Consider the following 18,222-nt stretch of genomic DNA (forward strand, 5'->3'; position numbering starts at 1 on the left):
AAAACTCAATAGCCCTTGAAAAGATTTACCCTGTCTTAAATGAAGTGGCTCAACACAAAGTTGATTTGCACACCCTGTGCTACATGAAGTCTGCAATCTTAGAAATTTATTACAAATGGATTCTTGTAAGACAAATCGTGTGGAATAAATTGTTTTTCTAAGGAGCCAAATGCAGCTCTTTCAGTGAAGTATAGACAAAAATTATTGATCAGAGAGCGTTGTTTGGTTTTGTTTTAATTTCTGGAGTCTTACAATTCCCAAGCACTGTCTCATTCTATGACCATCTGTTTCTTCCTGAACTCTCTTCTTATTTTGTGAGGCTAAGAATGAAATGAATCAATTTCAACCCATTTTCAGAACAAGTATTCCAGGGAAAAAGCATTGGTTGGAATGGTGTGTGCTGTTATAATTTCTATCCCCAAAGCAAAGGCATGGAAGGTGACAAACGGCACTATTGAGGTTCTTGCTCTCTTCCCCCCCTCCCCACACTGGGAATGTTGTAAATGCCTCATTGAACTGTCTGAGGGTGTGTTATTTTCAGTCTGTATCTAGAAATACAGGATAACCAACGAGGCTTCTCCCATTAGTATATTTCTTTATCCCTCTTTAGAAGTATTGTTTTTTATCTAGTGAGTCTGTGAGAGTTTGACATTGGATGACTTTATAAAACATTCTACTAATTGGATTTGTTAAAATAAATAAATCAAACACTAATTGGAATGTGCCCTGCCATTATTTTTGCTTACTGAATTAGATATAATGGTGTGAAGTCCTTTTTATCATATTTGTGCACTTATTTAAACACCCCCCTGGCGCACACTTCTGCAAATTCAATTATATATTCAAAGGAGGCACTCAATTTATGCAAGGCTGGTTTACATTTAATCCGGGGGCAAGACTCAGTAACTGATGATAGGTCTGTTCAAGATTAATTAGCATCACTCAGATGAGCAGTGGCATTGTTACAAGCCTGCAGTGTAAAACAAGGGATATTTAATCTGTCCTGTGTGAGCTGTTATTTGCTTCAATATGACCCTTTTCAGGAAGGGAACGACTTCATCCTTTTTTGGCTTTCATTTTGTGTGAAAAGAGATGGTCAACACCACATGCATTATCTTAACAGTATCAGAGTCATCTCAGTTTCCTTTCTTTTTTTGCCCTACTTAGCAATTGTATTTCTTCACTTAATTTTTAGCTGATTAATGGAAAGATTCTGGTTTGCATCCCGAAATCCTTAGCCCTGTTAATTATTAACGAAGACACCAAACCTTATTTTGGTTGGTGTGCAAGTGCTTTACTTTTCCTCTGAGCTGCTTTGTGACGCTGTGGGTAGAGCTGTGACGTGCAAACCTAGAATCTAAATTCACTTCATGATATCTTTTATAATGAATTATCTTCTCTCTGTTAATGAAAATCCCTGTTCTGCAGTCAAGCAGTTTTGTTTCAGCAGTGGCTGATTTTGTATTAAGATGGAACTTATCTATGTGGTTTTTCTTCTCTTGTTATGTTCCTGCAGAGCTGTAGCTTTTAGGTATCCATACAGGTGATGTCTTAGGAAATAGTAAATATTAAGCTTGTGCTGCTGCCAGTGAAAGGAACTCACCTGCAGGTTTCAGCCTACTATGCCATTTTGGAGTCGCTATCCCTACTTAAGTAGGCATTTAAAGTCCGTAATTACATTTTTTTGTTTAGACTGAAATTAATCAGTGGGGAGTAATTGAATTTCTAAGGACCTGGCAATGAGCTGCTCATGTAGCAGAGCGGATGGCTCCATCCCAGCAGGTTAGCGCTTGTGCAAATGCCACGTGTGCCTTCACCTTGCTGCCTTGCCATCTTGCTTGGGAGCTTGTTCTCACGCACACACACTTGAACATAACAGCACACTCATCAGTTGGGTCAGCAGTATTCCCCAGAAGAGGCAAGATGCTGTGCTTCTCTTTAAACTCTCTCTTCTCCCCTTATGCACGGTTTGCTCTGCTCAGAGCCTGCTGCAGCCTGGACCAGGCTGTGGGCTCCATGGGCAGTGGGGTGCTGCTGGTTGCATGGATGGGGTGATCCTATTTGATCTGGTGGCCATATGCATGGATTAAAGTAGAGTTTGGTGCTCTAAATATCTGCAGTGGGTGTCTATGAGTGGGGGCTGGCAGCAGGGCACCTCTGGGAGGAGAAGGCAGGGCTGTGCTAGGCTGGGCATGACCACTTCCACAGGGCACAGATTGTTTGAGAAAGAGCTTTCTTGCTCACGGGTGATCATGGCTGCGTCCCAACTAGGTCCACTTTTAGTTCTTGTCCCTTTTGCCACTCTCTAGCACAAAGCCGACAGGTGCTTTCCTCTTCTTGATCACCAGGATTGAGCCGTTGTGTGCTCCCTGTGCAGCCACTCTGCTTATCCGAGCATTGAGAATCGACTCCAATGCTTTTTTTCCCCCCTGTCCTCATTTCCTGCAAATTCACCTCTCCAAATTCCAATTCTGCTTCCAGTAAATTAATCCATCTGGTTTATTGCCTTGTCACTTTGCATTTGGTGGTTCCTCCACTAACTTTTCTTTCTTCAGAAATGTAGATGTGTTTGCAGCTGCTTTTAAGGCTCTCCATGGTTTATCCTTTCTTATCCAATCTCACCACACGGGTTAGCCTTGAATTTCATTCAAGGCACTTTCAAGCTTCTTAAGGTGTTGTCTCTTATCAGTGGAAACTCCCAATTAATTTCCAGAAGCTCTCACTATCCTTGTTCAGCTTGCCCTCCAACTTCACCCGCCTCTGTGTACATAAAACAATCTATTTGGCTAATTGTATCTGTATATCAGCAATTAGGTTCCCTGTTAAATAAGGACTTCTACCCTGTATTTTGTTGTCGTCTCATTTTGCTTCTGAGACTATCAGCACCTGCGTAATTTTCTCTGTACGCGAGTCCTCGTACAATTGCATGTCTTGATCAGAGTATTTATTTGCAACTCCTTCAAAGGAAGAGCTGAGAGACAGCACCACTTACTGTACTGTAGCGTGCTTTAGAGAGGTGTTGTGTAAATGGAGTTTGTCTGAAGTCCTCCTATTAGAGTGAATCTATTAAAACTAGAATGCCCTGCGTGGAGACGGAGAGCAGAGTATTTGATATTGTCTCTTGTGCCTGCTCGCTATGGGAGAAGGTGATTTTTGGCTGCATTGCATGCTTCTCACAGACAATCCAGAGCACCTGTTTTTTCTGTCAGACATTTTAATAAGCACATTTAATATTTTAAACTTGAACTTTTTCACCTAAATTAAATTAAAACTTGAGGGAAACAGCTGAAGTGCGGTCCTGCTCATTTTGACAGCTCTGAAAGCCTCACAAGAACTGTAAATTTAAAGCAAAAACTACTTTTAAATGCTGTAGGAAATACATTTGCAAGGTCTCTGCTGGAGCAGGCAAGGCTGCAAGGGTCATAAAATCTGCTAAACTCAGAACTATTTATATTAAAATTACACAACATAACAATTTTTTTCTGTTACAACAAGCTTAATCTTTAAACTTGAACAACACCGACTACGGTCAGGTACTCTATCCAACAAATCCTTCAAGCGTGTGCTTCAATAGGAATAATTTGTGTGAATTTTGACATGAATTTTTAGAAAATCATTTGTGGTTGGAGTGCACTTTAAGTCCTTTAGCAGAATAAGGATTGTATGAGGAATTTTGATGTAACTGAGATGGGTTTGGTCTTCCTTGGGACACGTAGAGAAAAAAAACACATGTTAAAACTAAAGAATGCTTAAATGACCCACTGCTGGGTAACGGTTATTGAATTGAAACCAGAGATCACTTGTGTACTTGCTATTCGTTGTGCATGTGTAGGGAATGCAGCCTGTGGGAAGGTAAAGAGCCGGGAACGTCTCTGTGCATATAACTCTGATTAGTGTCAGGAGCAATTGGCAGTTTGGCTGGCACAGCAAGATCGTGTAGCCCTGAGCAGTGCTCAGTCCCTGCAGCTCCAGAAGTGTTAGATATGTCCAGCTGACTTTGGAGTAACTGCCCAGAGATTTCTCCTTGCTTCTGTAAGAGAAAACAAAAGCAGAGCAGTGACACTGTTGTCATAATTAAGGTCAAAACCCAAACACCCAAATTACCTCATGTAATAGAGCCAGTACTACAATATGTTTGGCAAACCAAGATGGGGAGATGTGAGGAATGTACCTGAGGCAATGGAAGGGGAGGTTCAGCAGTGTAGTAATGATCCACTAGTACTAAATGGGGATAAACTAATTGAATTAGTTTGCCTGACACACGAGCATGTGTTGAAATATATATTTTTCCCCCACCGTCAATGCATTTATCTTGATTTGTAAGTGTTCAGGCAGCTGCCAGGTGGCAGTGAACCACATTCAAGTATTTCAGGAACCGGAGTAGGAAAGATCACTTAGTCAACAGTCTGGAAGGTGTGAATGCCAGTTTCTATCCACTTCTTGTTATTCTCCCATTGTAGAGAAATTAAAGGCTTACACTGTGAGGTCCAGTTCTGAAAGGCCTGGAGAAGTAGTCATGTGTCACATAGGACTTTGTGTTATTAAGCATAAGAGGTGGTTGCAAGGAAGGATGCAAGTTCTCAAAGTGCAACCCAACCCAGTGTAATTTGAATCTCAAGTGAAATCAAGCGTGTATTGCTGTAGTATAGGGATACTTTGCTTGTCTTTGCCATTTGGGTTCTTTCTTTCTCTTATTTCTTTAAAAAATCTGACCTGGAGGTTTCTGTAAATACCAGCACTGGGACCCAAATGCGTGTGCTTGTTATGTGCAATTGTCCGTGAAAATGTTAAGAAAATAGGTGGAAATAAAGGGAGCTGATGGAGGAGAAGAGCAGCAATGTGAGAAGAAAGACTTCTAAGGGATACAAAAAGGTTGAACGTTCAAAACTGTTTTCTGGATACCTTCTCTGCTCTCTGAAATATATTATACATGACTTGTTTGTTCCCCAAATTTCTCCCTATGTAAACCTAGGTGTGAGAAATTAAATGATTTTAGTGTCATGATTATGTATAATATTAATGCAGGAATGTATGTGTTTTTCTTGCTTTTAGGTGGTTGTTCCTTTGATGAGCACTACAGTAATTGTGGTTATAGCGTGGCCTTGGGAACCAATGGATTTACCTGGGAGCAGATCAATACCTGGGAAAAGCCAACGATGGATCCTGCAGTCCCAACTGGTGAGTGAGAAGCCTCAGCAGCAGCAGAGGTGTTACTCTGTGAGGATCAGCTGTTAGCCCTGAACAGATTACTGACATATATTGTGAGCACATCATAACACCACTGTCTTTTCAGTATTCTCTGAAGAGTTCACAATAATGATAACTTCCAGTGGTTTTATTTCTTAATGGAAACTAACATTATATGTTGGTGTATATGGCATAAATCCCACAGAATGCTTTGTTGACCCTGAAGAAAAGCATATTTTAGGAGAAGGCGCTATATTTTTCTGAAAACCATAGTTTGTGCTTTTTTGGCAGTTGAAATAGCTGAAGTCCCTGCTCTAAAGCAATTGACACAATGGCAAACAGAACTGGCCAGCCAACTTGACTGCAGTCTTAAAGTATTTGTTCCAGTTAATTGATTGCACTCTGACAAGCATGAACTACTTGGCAGAATTAACATCTTGTGTTGTTGTTGTGGTATTTATATGACTGTAAATTATTGGGCTAAGAAGCCTGAAATTGCCAGGTGCCTGTTAAGGGAAGCACAGAGAGCTGATGTAACAATAGTTCCCTGCTGTAGCCGTGGAGAGGCAGGCTGGTGTTCATCCCTGTGTGTTAAAGCTATTAAAAGAAACAAAACAATAAGAAAACTTGTTTGTTTGTTTGTTTTAATTACAGCCTAGATTGGAAACTGTTAGTAACTGAATCTTTCATAGCATGTGACTTGTAGGACTATTTGTTTAGACTCTGGTATCCCAAAAGTTAATTCTGAAAGTTACGTCTCTGGTCTTGTCTGTAAGAATGCATTTCATTATTCTGAATGTGTTCTCAATGAGGGCAGTTTTATTTCTACATCTCCTCACCTTCAGCTCTTGTGTGTGTCACAGTCCCTGTTCATGGTAGACCTAACTAGGGAGAGATGGCAGTTATTTGAATTTACAGATCTCAGAATGATCTGAAGGAATAGGAACAGACATAGCTGTGATGCCATCTGGAAGGCAAGGAATTAATGGGAGGGCTTGTACTGGAAAAGTTCAGTACTTTGCTAACTCCAGATGTGAAGGAAAAATCTATCTTCCTGGCTTCCATCTGAAAGTGTTTTATCATCTGAAGATGCTGGGTCTGTGGAGAAATTGATAGGCAGTCAACAGGCTGGGATGGCAAACAAACCCCAGAATAGTGCAGTGTGTTTCTTAACAAGGCCTTCAGAATTGATTTTCCCAATTAAGAAGTAGATAGAGATGTGTGTGGTTCTTTCTCTTAGTGCTGTGTTCCATATTATCAGGTAGCACTAATAGTTAGATCCATAAAAGTGTTAGAGCAACTGCAAATTAATGACAACGACAACAAAAAGCAACATAAAGAAATGCAGATATCTCAATTGTATGGAAATACAGAAGAGGGAAAGCTTCTAACAACTTATAGTGTGCTGATATTGAAACGCCATTTAAGTGAGCTTAAAGGGTATGAGGGGCAATGACAAAGTGCTTCGCTTTACTAATTGTTTTCTCAGTACTAGTCATGCAGAGCAGAAAGTCAAATCAGTAGGTAGGAAAATAAGGTTGACCACAGCAAATGTGTACAGAACACATTTCTCCACTAACAAAAATATGTTTTCAAAAGCTGTCCAAATGATGCTAACGTCGAGGTAAATTATGGTGGTCAATTAAACTGCCTTAAGCTTGCAGAGATGCTAGCGCTATTACTGGGAGTCTGTATTGCTGGATGGAATCTTAATGCATATGTTGTTTGTATTGGTTACTTGTTTGAAAGTCTGTTTTGTGAGAATAAAGGATTACTTAAAAATCATCTAGTGGCAAAGCCAGCCAAATAAACTGATGAACAGCATGTTCCACTCCTACAATCAGAGACATCTTTAAAGCCAGAGTACCAGAACATTTGGTGATTGACTTTCTATTTTGTTTAATTTATCCACAGCAGCTGAAAGCAGCAGGGTGGAAATCCATCGAGTTTGCAAGGGTGTCAAAGGTGGTAACAGTGGTTGGAATAAGCAACTGTGGCCAACTGGAGGCAGGAAATCTCTTTTAGCATGGGCAGGAGCAACAGGAGTGCAAGAATGCATAGAGTTGTGAGCAGTAATGTGTGTTTTCTTGATCAGGATGCTGTTTTAGGCACTATGCAGTTCTTGTGTGACTGGAAACAGCATAAAATACTGTATTGTGAAAGTGGTAAAGCATGAGTGAGCAGACATTAAATTGGTTCCACGATACTAAACAAGTCTGCAGCGCAACCTGCTGGGAGACGTTGGCAGAAAAGCGTGGCCTCACCCCATCCTGGTCAGCCCACATTAATGTTGCTCTCAGAGCTATTTCCTTGTTTAAAATGTCGGCTTTCATAAGCACCAGCTTATGAAAGCTGGTCCCTTTGAATTGAACTAAGTCACAGAATTCCATCCTCCTGAATACTAATGATAACATCTAGTGCTTTTTACAGTCCTTTTCATCGTTAGATCTCAGAGTGCTCTTCAGAGGAGGTCAGTATCATGAATGAGAGCCTGAGTCTGTTATACCATGTAATTCTCTGCTCAGACACTGCTGCAAAGGTCTCTGCTCAGGGATGACTTCCTATTTTTATTTATATTATTTTGAAATCCAAGTGTGCTCCTCAAAGGAGGGGGACAAAAAAAAGCACAATTAAACTGCTCTATTAGCCATGTAAAAGTTTGTAGGCAATTTGTTTTACACCACTGCTAGCAAATAAACTGTTTGTCGTGAATTCTGTGGTTAATTCCTTAGGGCTGGAAACTGTGTTAATTGGAGGATTAAGAACCAGATGTTTGTTGTTTCAAATAAACGTTTCAGACAACCTGAAATAAATGAATTTGTAGGTATCTAGTCCCCAGACTTTGGTGCAACTCTTTCCACCTCCTTGCACGATAGCAGGAGCGATTATAACAGAATATTCCATAACAGATGGGTGTTTACTTAAGCTTGAATTTCCTCAGTGATGAGTATTCTACAGCCTCTGGGCTACTTGTTCCACTCTTTGAGTTATAAAGGTTCTCAGTACTCATCTTCCATTTTCCCTTTTATGGCTTAATCTCATTATTTTTTTCTCTATCTATGACTAGGAAGAATAATCAGTTGTTGCTCTCTTTTATTATCTCTGACGTAGCTGTGTGAGGTTAAGTCTTTGTTTCCCAGGACTAAGTATGACCCAGTGCTTTTAACCTCTTTTAATTCAGAATGTTTTGCTTCCTTCTCTCTATTTAATGCCTTCAGTCATTACCTTCTTATCTTTTTTGGGTATTTGCCTAAAGCTCTCTTATCAAGCTGGGGTTTGATACACTGTATAAGAGTCTTGGCAGGATGTGTGGCTGTAATTCTGTTCCAGAAGTTTAGACTACAGTACGTAGTTATATCCTGCTCCTTGTATTTGCTTGATGCAGTTTTTATTCTTTCTTTCCCCGCAAATAACTAGTCTTTATGTGCTTATGTATTAGATGATTTGAGATGAACATGGGGGTCTAGTCTGTGTTGAATGACAGAAGATGCTTCCTTGCTGATAAAAAGGCCTGAGCTGTTGTGTATATCAGAGGCAAAAGCTTGGTTCATGGAACAAGTTCTTGTGTTAAAACTAAGAAAAACACTGGCTTTACTTTGCATGTTATGACACTGCAGCATTCCAGGAACCCTGCACCTGCCTACCCTTGCAGCATTTGTGAGAATATATTAATAATGGAAGTATTTAACATTTAGCATTTGCATGTTCAAAGTATTTTACTGGCATTTACTAATTAACTCCAATGGAGACCTTGCTGGGCTGACTAGACTGGAGCAATTACTTTAATTGTGTTAAATACAGTCGTCCTCTGAATGCAAAGCTATGGTACAATGTGCCTTTGTGCATCAGTGTTAGGCTGGCTGTTAATCTGCTGGTTTGGCTGTGTGAAGTTTGGTGGAAAGCAATCAGCACACAGCAGTTTGAAGGTCTGGCCTCATCTTCCCAACTGCTGATTTCCTTTCATTTATACAAACTGGCACTTAGTGTAAGTGCTAGTTTACTTTGTATGTATGTGTGTGTGTATATTCATAGTTATCCTGTAAAGATGAGCAATATCGCTGCTGTTTTGGGCTGAATCAAGTAGACATTGTGTTTATCTAAGAAACAAATTTAGATGAGCTTAGAGCTGAATTAAAAGGTTAGAAGAAATCAGAGCATTCAGAATTAGCACTGTGGCATTAGTGTGTCACTTACCGAGTGCAGGCAGCTTACCTTTCCTCACACCACAAAAATCAACAAGACCCATTATCAGCCAGCAGTATTTTCATGCTAGAAATGGATGCATTGTTATCTAAGGGTTGAACTCACTTGAAATGTGTAACCGACAGTTTGGAAGCTGCAAATGTTTGTGGAAAATGCCACGAGTACATAATTTTGTGGGTTTTCTTGTGTGTATTTATGTTGTGCTTCTCAAATAGCTGCTAAGTAGCATTGCACCACAGATATGGAAGTGTGCATGTACTGCATTTGCACTCTTGCTGTTTACAGCTGAGCTAAAGCATTTGAACTGTTTCACAGTGCTTCAGAAGACAGAGTATGGTAGTACCAAGAGACTGCAAGCTGCCCTATTGGTTTAAACCCTAATGGCAAGTGCAACATTGAAATAAGAGGTTCACTCTTCAGAGATGGCAGTCAGCATTTGTCCTATAGTCTTCACATGAATATGGAGAAGGGTTCTGTGCTGACACCTTATAATTGTGGATGTTTTGAGATAATGGTAAGGTTAAGACACAAACATGTCCTGTGAACTTCCGTATGTGAGTTGGTATTGCATGACACAATGAAATGAACCTAACTTGAGAGGTGCTTGGTGTTTGAATTGCATTGCTTCTCTTGAACTTGTGGATTTTTTCTTTTCTCTTGCAGCAGAGATAAGGGATGGGGACTCTTCTCTCATCTAATTGGGCGTGTACTTTTGTTCCAGTAGCTGGAGGGCTCACTAAGCTTCTCACTGAAAGAACAGAAGGGTTATCATCATTAGCATTGCTTCATGAAATAACCATTTAGCAAGTGAACATCATAGGCATGATGTATATCTGAATACCAGATGGCTAAATTCTACTCCACTGAACTGAGTGAAGTTTTATGTTTCTCTAATAGGCCAAATGCTTTCCTGTGTCACCTTCTTCTTTGCAGCGAGTGGCACTGTGAAGTTAGTGTGAATGAATAATTGTGGAACAGCTTTCTTTGGGGAAGATGATAAACTTTCCATCTATGCCTACACAGAAGACTGACAGGATTGTTCAGTTTCATTCAGAGAGGAGTGATGTGCAGTCAGTGTTAGCCTACCCAAAGAACAGAGGACCTCTGTACACACATCAGGCATTTCTAGTTTTATTTCTTCAAGGCTAGAGTAAACACCAACGTGAGTTAGACTCAGCTTTTTTAAGTTTGAAAGGCAGTGCAGTAGAATTAACATTTTCCTGTGTCAGAGTGGATTAATACTTGCTTACAAGAAAATAAACAAACTTGTTAAAGGAATAAATTAAAACCCAATTGTGTCTATGATGAATCATGATCCAATTTTGTCTGAGAGGGGAGAAGGAAAATTGGCTCAGCTGTCTATGTATTGTTTCTCCAAAAAGTATTTTTTGTGGGGGAAAATTACTAAGAATGAGTGAAATATGTTTGTTCCCACTCTCTGACTTCCATAGGAGTAAATAGATTAGCCTGGGGACTGGGGACTGAACTCAAAGTAATTTCTCAGCTTTTAAGGTCTGAGCAAAAAGGGATCTGTGGAGACTTTTCACAGTGCATTTTAATTCTGCTCTTTACCATCTCACTTAGTGTCTGTATTTTGGGGTTGGCTTTTATAGTAACAATTGTAAATAATTCTTCTGAATTTTCATCACTAACTTAAACTGACTTGAGTCTGGGGGGATGATTTACATCTTTCCCCTGATTTTATTTTAGGTAAGTGTACCTAAGAATGCTTAGAATTGGGAAAATGAATGATTTTCATCCATACAGCTGTTTATCCATACAGCTTTGGGATGGACAGAACATTGTAAACAACTAGAGGGAACTTACTTTGAACTGCACCTTTTAAATTGCTCACACTTATGCTATCTATCGGGTCTCCCCAGAAGCTATTACTGCAGCTGATTCTTTAATAGCCGCTTGCAGCCCAGTGTTAGTATTTAGCTTTCCCTCAGAGGAATATATTGTCATCCATATTTTTTTTATTTTCTCTGGTCTAGGTTATCTGTAAGTAAATCATACCTGCATTACTATATAATTTGCTTTTCAGCCAAGGGAAACTAGCAGTGAAGACCATGAGCAATTACTTCTGTTGCACACAATTGCTTTCAGGAAGGCAAATCTAAGCAATTAGTCTTGAGGGTGATTCGTACCAAATATTAGATTTCTATCTGGTGTTCCTGTATTCTAAAACCAAGTAGATTTCTTCTGTGGTTAGACCTACTGATTTTGGGTGGACCATAAATAGTAATGAATTAAAGTACGTGTGAAATTACAGACTTGTAAATTAACAATCTTGCGCTGAAAAATAATAAGCATAAGTCAGCCAACTACTCTGTGATGTTATATGCAGGAGAAGTTGATTTAATTAAGAACTCTTAGCTCTCCAGAGGCTCGCTTCTGAAGGAAGCTACATCCCGGTTATTAATGTTTTGTCAGTCCATTGTGAAATAGAATCTTTCCTTATGCGTCGTTGTGAGAGGTCAGAAGAAGCTTCCATGTAGTTGGCACTTTGGTACTGTCATCTTGCTTAGCAAGGGAGCGTAGTTTGCTCTGAACATGCACATATCAAGATAAATCAAAGAGGGTGGAAAGAATGACTTCTAGGAAGGCCTTTTAATGACCGTGAAGGAAACATGTAGGGAATGCATGTAGTTACTGCAACTTGATGTGTTAAATGGTACGTTTGAACTGTTGTGAGTCTATTTCTGATCCTTTTCAGTGGAAAAAGTCAGAAGTGGGACTGTTTGTGAGTGCCAGGACCTTTCCATTATCACCATTAGAGAGACCATGACACTTAAAAAGCAATGCCATAACATCGTTCAGCATCATGCTAGGAGGAAGGACAAGAAATCCATTGTTATACATGTTTATCTTCCATAGTTCCAGGCATATTCATTTTTCTCAGAACCTGTTGGCTCTGTCAGGAACTGATGTTTTTCAGCATCTTAGATTAGGAACAATGCAGACTATGAGGGCGTGCTGTCCACGTGCCATGGGGTAGTTGTTTGAGAGCCAAGTTAAGGCGCTGTATAACCAAAGTAATGGAAAAACGTTTCTAATTTAAAACTTGAAAATGTTAGAGAGTTGGAAAGAAATGTTTCTTTTCATGTTAGGTTTCTTCCAAGTGGATAAATACGATCTAGTTTAAATGCCACAGAAGTTAATATAGTTGTGTTAAAATAAGGCTAGCGTAGAAAACGAGTTTACTTATCCTGTGACTAAGATCTTTTGTTTTAAGTAGTTAATTCTATAGCTTCCTATAACAAAGGGAAGATTGATAGTTTTATACTCCACTTGTTAGAAGGTTTGGAGCAAGAAAAGAAGTGCGCTATAGGAAGACGAGCAAGATGTGTGAGTAGGAAGAGGCCCGGAGAAGGTCTTTCTGGTGAAGCTGGTATAGTAAAACTGATAAATGTGAAAGTAGTGGCTACTAAGGAACAGAGGAAAAACAATGACTAAGGTCATCTAGAGAAGGTAGACCCAAAAAGGAATAAGTCTGAGAGAAGAATGACCTGAGCAGTCTGTATGGACAGATGGCCAAAGTCAAGATAGATTAGATATGAATAAGATATCTTTGGATAAGATTGTGAATGAGGAGCGAACGTTGAAAGATAAGGATTTACGAAAGGAAATGCTGAGGAAACAGTAGGCAAAATTACATCTCAGAAGTGATCAGAAAGCAACAGAGGAAAACCTTGGAGGCATTCAGAGCAGAGACTGAATGGAATACAGGAAAGGCAAAAGGTTTAGTCAAGGTCCAGTCCATCATCTGCTTTTATAGCAGAGTCTTGGGCAGTTCTCTATGGGTGTTCAGCTCCTCGCAGCTGCTTAACACCAAGTCAGTGGAATTTTCCTGAAGTCCTTTGAATTTAGTGGATACTGGATACAGTCACTGAAGGGTACTGTATGTTGTAATGATTGTCTGACTAATGCAGTACTTTTCCTGTTTTATTTCTTCCCAGTAAGCTCATCTTTCTACTTTTATTATTACTATTACTTCTCTCACAAAACCAGACTCAGCATCAGAGCACAAAGCTGTATTGCGGTATCTAAGATTCCAGTGTCATTAATTATTTAACTTTACCATAGGCCTAATTTGTTGTGTAGTGAAATAAGTGAAAGCCTTTCCACCAACCTCAAAATAAATGAGATGAGATTTCATAATAGGCAGAGTACATAATCTAGGCTTTTAAATACTTCAGTCCTTAAAAGGATGCAGGTTGTTTGGATTGAATGGTAATAACCTCAGTTAAGTGATCCTGCTGAGAACTGTGACTACTAAGAGCCCTAAGTCATTTTTTGTTCTTAGGAAATACCAGCATTTCCCATTTCCAATAGTAAATCTTTAGTGCATGTAATTCAGCACATAAAAGGAAAAAAAAAAGAAAGGTCTGTTTTCCTGAAAGTCATTTGTGTGTGTACAAAAAGAAGCTGATAGCAACAGCTTTCGCATATTCTCATGAGAAAAAATAATGTATGCATCCCTTGCATTAGGCAATCCAATGCCTTCTATAGCATTCACCTCTTTCAGAAGGAGTGGGAACTGTTGCAGTTGTATTCCTTTGAGATGAAAGTTGTAATACTACAAATTATCGCTTGTTTTCAGTATGGACTAGAAAAATAAATGCAATTTATGCTTTTAAATGTGGAAAATTAAGCAAAATAAAGCAATTTTATATGTTTGAGGATCTTTTCAAATGAAAAGCTGCACTCAGTGAATTCTCATCAGTTCCTTTTCTCACTGTCGTGTTTCACGATGTGAACTCTGAATTGAATGAACAGCTGCAGTAAAATGGTACCAGTCAAGTCACAGGGAGTTGAGACATTTCAGGCTGTGACACAGCCCTTTGGAGCTCTCATTTACCTTGAGAAATGGTTGACTTTTAGCATAATGTCTTCAGTACAGCTCACAAATAGAGAGGTGCCAAGCCCTTATTTGCAGTACTTATACTTAGTACTAAGAGTCAGCCTTGTACAAACAGAACAAAGACTCTTACTATCACTATTAGGGGTTTATATTTCTAATTGTGGAAACAGATTTTTTTTTCTCCTGGTCTTCCCCTTCAGTCTTACTTACAGTGCAAACATGAGAGTTAATATGAAGGAAATGGCAGAGTTGATCTTAAGGGTGTTTTAGGGAAAGCAGAATAGGAAATGAAAGACATGGCTCAGGTGTCTAAAAGCCTTCTTAGTTCACCTGAAATAAGGCTATTCTTCACATTAAAGATCTGACTGTATCCCTTTGATCCTTGAAAATGCCACCTACTGCAGCGTATGGATGTTGGCTGAGCCAGGATGCAGTTTCAGCTGATGTCTTGGTCCAGTCTCATGGCTGTGCCTCTGTGCACACAACAGAAGCAGTGGGCAGAAACATGCTGAAAGCACAAACAGAGGGGCAGTGAGTGGCCGGCACTCCTCAATATCCTGAAATAACAGACCTGATTAATTTGAAGATTTTTCAGAACAGATCTTCTTTTAATCTGTACAATTACAGTGGTGAAGGTTGAGCTGTGAGGAATCTGGGCAGTACAGCTGAGGTTGCCTTCTTGCTCACCCTGAGCCAAACTGATCAAGCTACAATAACTTAAATTAAGTTCTTGTTATACTTGATGCAGCGTAGGCTGATTGAGTGAAGATGCACCACAGCCTTCATTACGTGCTCTCATGGCCAGTCTGATTACTCCATCTGACCATAGCAGACAAATATCTTTCACCCTTTCCATTTTATAGGTTTAAGCTGTTTAGTAATAGAGGGAATATTAAAAAGAGGAATCATAACCAGATCGTATTTTAGCTTAGTTCTCATTAGCTGTTCATCTAGAACACATTGCATAGGACAATCTTCTGGAGTGTGTCTAATTGCTGCAACATGGTAATTTAATGGGAACACATTTTTATAAGCTTGTTTAACCGCATCTGTGCCAACTGACCTCACAGCTTGGTGTGCAGTGATGCAATGCGAGCAACTAGCCTTTAAATGTAGGGTCTTATTTGTATGGCCCCTTTTGAACTTCATTCACTGTTGTGCCTTTTCTAATGTGGCATCTAGCATCACTGCAGTATCTGAATTCAAAGTGTTCATCCTCCATCCCACTCATCATCCACAAACGTTTGTTCTTCAAGATAACTTTTAGGTCCTTAGAGTCTTATCCCTTACATTTTTCCTTCTATTCTTTATACTGTGAGCGTTTCTTTTCCTAAAATGTTCTTTGTCATAATTTGTCTAGGAACCAAGTTTTCTTGTTGTCTGGAGTGTTTTTACATGGCAGCAAACAAAGCAGCTCTCAGAACTCTGTGGTCCTTCAGCCCATCCCAGGAAATACACCATTTCTGTGCATCTGTCTCAAAACCTTGTGACTGTTTCTGTTTTTCCCTCGATTCCTTCTTCATTGACCTCAGGCTTCCCTGTTACTCACAGCCTCAAGTCCAGTGGGCCACACTTGATTCTTGTAGGCTGCCTAGAAAAAAAGGTATGTGCATTCTGTTGCAGCTTGGCTGAATTGGTACAGAAATCATCCCTCAGCCTTTTACCCTTTAAGTGAGAAACAGGGTTTTAAAAGCTAATTTGCTTGTTTTCATGGCACGATCTTAATTCTACAAGGGAGAATAGATGATCTAATCTAATTTAATTTTGCTCTTTGAGAAGGAGGGAGATCACTTGGCCAGCTGCTGCTCTGAGCAAACATGGAGCATGTAGGCTACAAGATAAGCTTTGAACTCTATCAAGTCTCTCGGCAGTATATGCTAATGTGCGCTGTTGGGAGATTTCTGAAACTTTCTCTTCTGATTGTATTAATTAGCGTGCCACTCCAAACCAACAAAGCAGTTGGAATGAGCTGTAACTCTGTAAAACAAGTGAGTGCTGTTACACATAGGGCTTCCTCTGTCCCTGATGCTTTAGTGTGTTGGCAGTGTGGACTATGAAGATATATATTTGGCCTGATTTATGGAGTATATCTATTTCATCTCTTTCTAGAACTTTAAGCATATTTTAGCACTTTAATCTTTTCCATTCAAGCTGTTCATTTGTTAGAAAAGTGTACATGCCAATCTTGCATCAAAAGAGAAACCCTTTTCTTCGCAAATATTTAAACATTTAACATGAGGTAGGAAAGCATCTCTGAGTATCAATAGCAATACTAAATTTCTTTCTGCACTGTGACAAACCCCCTGAAAAACCAAGGCCTCTACAATTCAGGGCCTCAGAGTTCTTCAACTAATCTTCCCCAAGGTGGATTTGTTCTTTTTTGTAATCTGATGTTTGTCAGGGTGGAATAAGTTTATCAGTACTGGCTGTTGAATCTTTGTATGTAATAAGACACAGAGATGTTCCTGTATTCTTTTATCTTCCTCCATGCAGTAACGGTCCATGCAGTTGACAAAGACATGACTTTATTCCAAAAGACAGAGCAAACCAAGGCTTGGAATATAGGAGATAATTCCTATAACTTAAATGTATAGAAGTCCATGCTTGTGCCAGCAGAGGAGTTAGGGTTATAGCACTTGGGAGCTCATACTGCTTGCTGTGTATAGCAGCTTAAATAAGACATAAGATGAGAAGCAATAGTTTGTGAGATAATGTCAGGGAGTATCATAGTGTACAGTACATTAAAGCTGTATCCCCATTTGGGGAGTTTATTACTCTATGAAATTGTGAACTTTACCTGTTTCACTGTAGCCTTGTTTGTTTTTTTCCCCTTACATCATCTTTAAGATGTTATTTCACGTGTGCGGTCTAAATCAAGTCATTACCTTTCTCATCTCATGTGAGGTCTTGACAAGTGTAGGTTCTGCCTATGGCTTCACCTCTAGCCTGTCCTATTGCTGAACTTGAAATAGCAAAGTCTGCAGGTTTTAACTTCTGTTTCATACCCATAAAGAAAGAGATGAAAACATTTAGCTAAAATCATTATATCATTGCTGTGTGAACTGGTTACAAACTGTTGTTTGGATCTAAGTACAGTTCTGGGAGAGCCTTCCCTGTACTATTGCTAAAGAATTCTTTAGGCTTTCGTATTCTATTCAGCTCCCTCTTTAGCTTTGTTTCCCCTTGTCGGATAAGTACTGATAAAAACTCACCAACAGCCTCCCTTTGAAACAGAGGTCATACCTCCCATAGTTAAAATAAAGCATTGCATCAGTTCCTTCACAAGGACTCTATTCAAGCTACTTCTTTATGGGGGAGAAAGAAGCTACTAACATTGTTATCAGAAATCAACTCTTTCCTCATGTTGAAATTAACCTAATGATTCTCCCATATTACTTCAGTTAAAAGAATATGATCAATGTTGGGCTTCCTTGGTCACACTTAAAGCTTTATTTTTTTCCTCAGAATCTCAGATATCAGATTTAATCCTCCTACCTGCACTTCTTGAATACTTTTTCGTTATTCCCAAAGTAAAAGCAATAAATAATTTCCTTTATGTTAAATATATTTAAAGCTGCCTTAAGCTCAGATAGGAAATCTAAGAAACATCTCTTGGTGCCATATACGTACAGTATGACAGCCCATCCAGAATTCATCTGGCTATGACAAATTATTTCCACAGGCATGAATGCAGTGTCTTTTATGCATGTACTCACATACTACTGCTTAACTTGAGAAAATGATAAAAGCATATCAACTTTAGAGCCTACTCAATACTTTACATAGTAGATATTTATAGGGCATCAGCTATGCTTTTTCATTCACTTAACCTACGCTTACTTCTGGAACTGTGTTGCCTATGTAGTTGCTTATTTGCTTGATTTAAGAGATGTCACCCTTTTCTTTTGTACCTTGCTCACAAGGCACAGCTGGACCACAGCTGAGCTTTCTTGTGCATCTATGAT

At 39.4% G+C, this 18,222-nt stretch overlaps 1 protein-coding gene across 4 annotated transcripts in view; it reads left to right on the forward strand.

Annotated features, from left to right (window-relative positions):
• The window catches only part of LOC146754902 (receptor-type tyrosine-protein phosphatase T-like), a 254,945-nt gene that overhangs the window by 92,679 nt on the left and 144,044 nt on the right, over positions 1-18,222 (forward strand). For all 4 annotated transcript variants that reach the window (XM_085526644.1, XM_085526642.1, XM_085526643.1 and 1 more), the window contains one exon: positions 5,053-5,178. In XM_085526644.1, the coding sequence (XP_085382770.1) occupies positions 5,053-5,178 (126 nt within the window). The remainder of the gene's footprint in view (positions 1-5,052; positions 5,179-18,222) is intronic.

Source organism: Coturnix japonica, chromosome 37 (genome assembly GCF_054131305.1).
Source record: "Coturnix japonica strain WE chromosome 37, WE-NBRP24, whole genome shotgun sequence".
Taxonomy (NCBI): domain Eukaryota; kingdom Metazoa; phylum Chordata; class Aves; order Galliformes; family Phasianidae; genus Coturnix; species Coturnix japonica.